The 6,158-nt window shown below is 39.3% G+C and overlaps 1 protein-coding gene across 2 annotated transcripts; it reads left to right on the forward strand.

The window, feature by feature from the left end:
* The first annotated feature begins 875 nt into the window (after nt 1-875).
* Nucleotides 876-5,770, forward strand: LOC127360585 (uncharacterized). Of its 2 annotated transcripts, none has more exons than XM_051395014.1 (2): nt 876-1,629; nt 4,757-5,770. In XM_051395014.1, exons 1-2 carry the CDS (start codon nt 1,314-1,316, stop codon nt 5,542-5,544), a joined length of 1,104 nt encoding a protein of 367 aa, XP_051250974.1. In that variant the 5' UTR covers nt 876-1,313; the 3' UTR covers nt 5,545-5,770. The 2 variants fall into 2 exon arrangements, with proteins under 2 accessions (XP_051250974.1, XP_051250975.1); XM_051395015.1 differs by lacking the exon at nt 4,757-5,770 and adding an exon at nt 4,651-4,742.
* The last annotated feature ends 388 nt before the right edge of the window (nt 5,771-6,158 follow it).

Consider the following 6,158-nt stretch of genomic DNA (forward strand, 5'->3'; position numbering starts at 1 on the left):
AGGTAAATTTCCTGTTCTGTCCCGGGAGGTCAGGACACAGGGTGAGCTGCAGAATAGCATCGGTGGTTAGTGCTCTGCTCAGGGACACTTCAGCTGGGCGTATCCATGCTGACATAAGGGTTGAAATAGAAGTCAAGAAGCAACCATTCAAAAATAATAAAACACGTCCAGCCATTTGTGCATCAGTTTGCTCTGTGAACTCTATAGACCTTTACAGTGATCATATGAAAATAAAACACACAATTTTAAAATGGAGTATTTATTATGACATTTATTCTTTATGAATACAGTAATATCTTCAAAAAATTAAGTTAGAATGAAATTCAATCAACACGCAAATCCTTGTAATGCATTCAAAATAAAATATAAGTAAGTAAAAGTATTTAACATGAAACTGAATGTTTTACTAATACTGTTTAATGAAGTTATTTGTTTGAGAAAGAAGCCTTTAGAGTTCATTTTCAGAGATATATCGATGCAAAATTGGTCTATTTTCAGTCCAGCTCTATAAACTCTATTGGTCGCCATATCAGTCAGGCTCCAGTTAAAATAACTGCACATATTATTACATCATTTTAGTTAACATAATAATAATAGCACTTTCCTTAATGTTACAAAGTCCTGTTAAAAATAAAAACCAAACACGGCATTAAATGAAAAAAAGGAACACAGAAAATGAGAAAAAAAAAATTAATCAAAACATAAAAACACATCAAATGTTTCTTAAAGCGTGTTTTTTTCATCGCAGGAAAATTGATCAGGAATAAAAAAGGCAATCAATAAAGAACTGGACCGATAAGCAGTATTGATGTATTGTATTAACTGTACTGGTATTAATAACAATAGTATCAAATCAATAAATGTTACTCTTTGCAGCAGCACAGCAGTCTTCCCGCTCTGTGCAGAAACAGCAGCGGTAACACCAGACTGCTGGGCAGCGTGAACCAAACTCCAGATATCATCACCACACATCCGTCACTGTGACTCAACAGGTCTGACGAGTATAGAGCGACACACACACTGAGCCCCACAAACCACAACAAAAGCACTCCCAGTATGGCCGTGACCATGTGGAAAGCCCTCCGCTTTGACTGGTCGACTCGCAGCTCGTCCCGACCCACTTCCCCCGGCCCCGGGCGAATCAGAACACGGAGGACAGAAACGCTGCAGTGGGACACGACGATTAAAGAGATGACCAACAAGCAGAGAAATGGGATGATGGGAAAATTAGGAACATACAAAAGCGTCACACCGATCCATCCAAGGGACAGCAGCCAAACGCACGCGATACTGATGTTTCTGACCCATCCCGAATGCTTCAACCCCAGGTAGGTAATGGGATAAACGACCGCCAGGTAGCGCTCCACACAGGTCAGGATGTGAAAGAACATCTCTGCAGGAAAAGCCATGTTACCAAGATTGAACCCTACTTCCGCCATCACTGTGAGGTCAGCGTAGGTGCCGCAGACGTAGATGGCGAAGGAGACGAGACAAGTCAGCTCCATGGCAGCGGAGTGGTAGGCAAAGAAGTCGGAGTGACTCGTTGTCTGCCGCCATTGCCTGTGCCCCAGGTAGAAGACGAGAGCGGAGAGAGGGAGGAGGAGAAAGATTTTGGCGACGATGAAAGCTGTGAGTATGAAAACTACAGCTGTGGATTCAAAGCAATGGTTGAAGAGAAGATGGAGGGAGGAGTTGACTGACATCATCTGTTTGGATGGCAGCCGGAAGGTGGAGACAGAGATAAAGCTGCAAAGAGAAAAACTCAAAGTTTACATTCACAATTTACTCTTCAACACAACAATTTTTTTGTTGAAGGTCCAATTGAGCCGCTCCTCTTAACTTTCCAAATGTTATCGAACTGAAGGGATCAGTGAAATTAGTGAAATAAGTGATTTCATGGAGGTGACGCTTCCTTTCCAGTGATTTTATGCAAGATGTGCATTGTGACAGACCCAAAAGTGGTAATTATACAGTTTGGCCACTATGTCAAATTGCTAATCTTGTATGTAATAAATGAGTAAATAAATGTAACCACCACAGATACAGAAACGTAGATACTGCGTTCTTGATTTGACACCATAAAACAGGGTAACTTCAGAATCCCAGTATCGTTAACTAACACCTCCACAATGAGGTATCTATGTTTCTGTATCTGTGGCAACCACAGTAAAGCTCTTTAATGTTCCAGTGCAGTATGACAAGCAGCTACAGCCAGTCTATTAAAATACATATTGAGGGTTGTTGTTTCTGCGCTTTAATTCAAGTTTCTTATGAGAAAATAAACGTTAAGGAAAAAACAATGTTACACAATGTTCAAAAGATCTTCTTAGACTTGAAATTACAGTTTGTTTTGATGAAGGTCCCTTAGACAGAAAAAAATATTTTTCTATTATTGATTTTTCATTTAACAAAACCAACTATTTCTACAGAGTTGTAGTTATTAAAAGATTTATCACAACATTCAAACTGACAGCTGAACTAATATATGAGTGATCTTCCAATGGAGCATATTCTTTAGGGAAATAATTTATAAAAATATATTTGTCTTCAACCTCAAATAAACCACTGCCATTTAATATAGTATTCATAAATCACTTATTATTAGGGACACCCACCTGGTCGGTAGTGTTTCTTTCTTCCCTCTCCTCTGTGTCTGAAGTCACTGACGGCCGCCCTGGTGTCTGGGCTGCGTTCACAGACACGCTCACATGTCAGAGTGACAGACAGCAGCAGGACTGTGGGTTGATGTTGTTTTGCGTGTAGAAAAACAAAGGATTTTGTGACTGCATATTGTAAATCACAGCAGGCAAATTCTCCTGTCACATTATTCCCCCACAGGGTCATCAGGGTTGAATGCTGGAAATTCTTGCCAAAATCTGCCTTAATGTCTCAGAACCTGCAGGAACAAGGGATCTGTATTGTGTGCACACTGAAGAAAAGACTTGAATTGACCTGGAAATCTTATTACTTTCTTTTCAGTACATTGCTAGCTCTCCAAACTCCAAATCTGATGTAAGTAATTAACTGAATATGGATAAGTACCTCATAAAACTCTACAGCATAAAAAGTTGAACAATCCCTTTAAGATATTTCCTTCAGTAGCTGTGCTTGTGTCCATTGATAGAATTCAAATGACCTGCAAACACAGACAGTGTTTATTCAAATTAAATACTGCTGCAGACAAGAGTTTACATAGTTGTGTTATTTTAATCCCAGACAGCAGTTTGGAGGACACGCGTTTAATATAAAACCAAAGCGTAAGGCATCCATAGTCTAGAATATAACTCGCTTTATGGCGGCAAATTGTTGTTTTTACACTTTGGTTTTTGTGTGCGTCTTGTTGAATGTTGCAGATGTGACGCTATAAAGCCGTGCCCGATGGAATTTTGTAGTTCGAGGTGGTTGGTAGATGTATTTTATTGTATTATTTATTACCCTTGTACAGAGTTAGCCTGTACAGAACTGTTTCCCCATTTCCAGTCTTTGTGCTAAGCTAAGTTAGCCAGCTTCTGCAACTTCCTACTTGACATGACATCATCCAACTCTCAGCAAGAAAACAATTATTTCTCAAATGTTGAACTATCCCTTTAAAACGGCTTCATATTTTTTATCTGCATCTGTTTACGTTTTGACAATTCTGCGTCATCTCACCTGAATTATTTTAATCCTGGGCGGCCTCAAACACCTGATTTCACGGCTGCTTTTCAAAAAAGATGTTTTTTGGAATCGTTTTTCGCAATGAAATTGCAGAAGGAAGTGAAAAAATTGTCCAGTGAGAATTAAATTGCTAGTGGTTTGGTAACATGACTCAACATTTTATGCGGGGGACACAGAATTCACAGGGATCTGTTGAATTAGCTTTAATTGTTGCAATCTTAACTTCTTGGAAGAACTGCTTAATTTCTACTAATACATCATAATTTAGAAGTAAAGTACCTAAAAATTAAAGTACAGTACTTGCACCACTGGTCATTAATTTTTTTTATACAAAGAGTTTAATTTGTACTCCAATAATCAGTTATTGGTTGATAAGTAATAATCACTATCTGTATCGGCCATGATAAACTCATATCGGTCAATCCGAGTGAAATAAAATCAGTTGTTGGATTTGCAATATGCAAAATATTCCACAGTCGTGATTCTGTCACATTATACAAAACACACACACACACACACACACACACACACACACACACACACACATACATTTGGATAGCTTTGAACAGCAGTCTGATTCTGGAGACTCAGAAGAACGAAACAACAACTCCCGACAAGGTTTGTGTTTGATTATAAAGCTTTTTTGATCGACAACTTCTATCAGTTTAGTCATGTAATTGGTGATATAGCTGATATTAAACAGCTTCAGATCTAGAAACGACACAGCATGTGAGATTAGTAGCTTTATATATTTTACACTTGGATGTTCACTTCTTCTTTCAAAATAAAATAATGACTATTAGGCAAATATTTCCACAATCTCTCCAGAAGAGCATAGTTAGATCTGGATTTCAATTCAATTCAATTCAATTCAATTTTATTTGTATAGCACCAATTCATAACAGAAGTTATCTCAGGACACTTTTCAAATAGAGCAGGTCTAGTTCTCGTTTAAGAACTCCTTCTATACTCTCTCTTTTTCTGTCCATCCAGTCATCCATGCAAACCGACATGTCAGTCAATTCGTCCTCCAACTCCTCCCTCCAGTTTACACTTGATGAATGCCACATCTCCAAAAAGAACATATTCGTCTTTACAGGCTTCTTCATCAGCAGCACCCTGCTCCTGCCTCTCTACATCCTCGTCTTCTACGTGGGCTACCATCGATGGAGGAAACAACGCTGTGCTGCAGCGGGCCAGACTGACATCTTGACCTTCAACATGGTCACTCTGGATCTGATCAATGTCGTGGGGTCTTCCGTGTACTGTTATGGCGCCTATACGGTTCATCAAAGTGTAGTAAATGTGGGGCTGTGGTTCCTTAACATCACCTACCCTGGACAGACTCTGTTTCACCTCCTCACCTGTGTGGAGCGCTACCTGGCTGTCGTTCACCCCGTCACCTACCTGGGGCTGAAACAGGCGGGCGGGGTCAGAATCAGAAACATCAGCATTGGGTGTGTTTGGTTATTTTGCTTTGGATCACTGGGTCTGAGTCAACTCACTCTTTATTGGTACTTCATCTATAGTTTCTTGTTCTTGGTGTTCTCCTGTGTTGTCGTCTCTTTCTGCAGCGTTTCCGTTCTCTGTGTTCTGATTCGTCCAGGGCCGGGGGCAGTGGGCGGGATCAGGGAGCGGGTTGACCAATCAAAGAAGAGGGCTTTCAACACCATCATGGTAATAATGGGAGCTCTGTTGTTGAAGTTCTTGAGCAACCTGGTTTCCACCGCCATATTTTCTTCATTAGTGATAAGCTTTACAGATGTTTGTTTAATGATGTGGTCTGTAGCCTGGCTCTCGCTGCCCAGCAGTCTGGTGTTACCGATACTGTTTCTACAGCGGGCAGGAAAACTTCCATGCTGTAACCAAAACACTGTGTCAACTTGAGAATTGGGTTAGAGCAGCATAAATGAGTTTTATTTAGAATGAATTAAATCAACTACCTTGTTTATCTCTAAGTGGAATAGATTGTAAAACTGGGACAAGATATCTCCTGATTTCATACAGTCCTGATACTTGTTGAATCTGTATTACGAATTATTGTGGTTTTTGTTTTTACCACGAGAAAAAGTTGAATTGTACAAATCTAGAAACTGTATTAAAACAATGCATATTACATTTCAGTCAGTTTTATGTTCTTTATTTCACCAGCATCATTCCTAAATAAAAAACCTTTTGAAGTAAGATGTTATTGTTTTCTTTGTACTTGTTGTCCCTGCGATAACTTATCAAGAAACCATTACGATGCTGTTGACAGGCAATTAAACATTATTTATTATTTCCGTGTCCCCCGATGATCTGAGCCTTACAACTAGTAAAATGTAATATTTAGCTGTTCCTCATCATAAAGCTAGTGCTATAAGAATAATAAATAAAATATAAACATGTTCTGCCCTCTCAATGTCTCCAGTGGTGGTTGTTTATGTTTTAAACCCATTGGGTATTTGGGGTTTTGGACCCTTTAAGAGTTGATGTAGCTGATTAAGACAATATTACCGCAA

The sequence above is a fragment of the Dicentrarchus labrax genome, unplaced genomic scaffold (genome assembly GCF_905237075.1).
Source record: "Dicentrarchus labrax unplaced genomic scaffold, dlabrax2021, whole genome shotgun sequence".
NCBI lineage: Eukaryota > Metazoa > Chordata > Actinopteri > Moronidae > Dicentrarchus > Dicentrarchus labrax.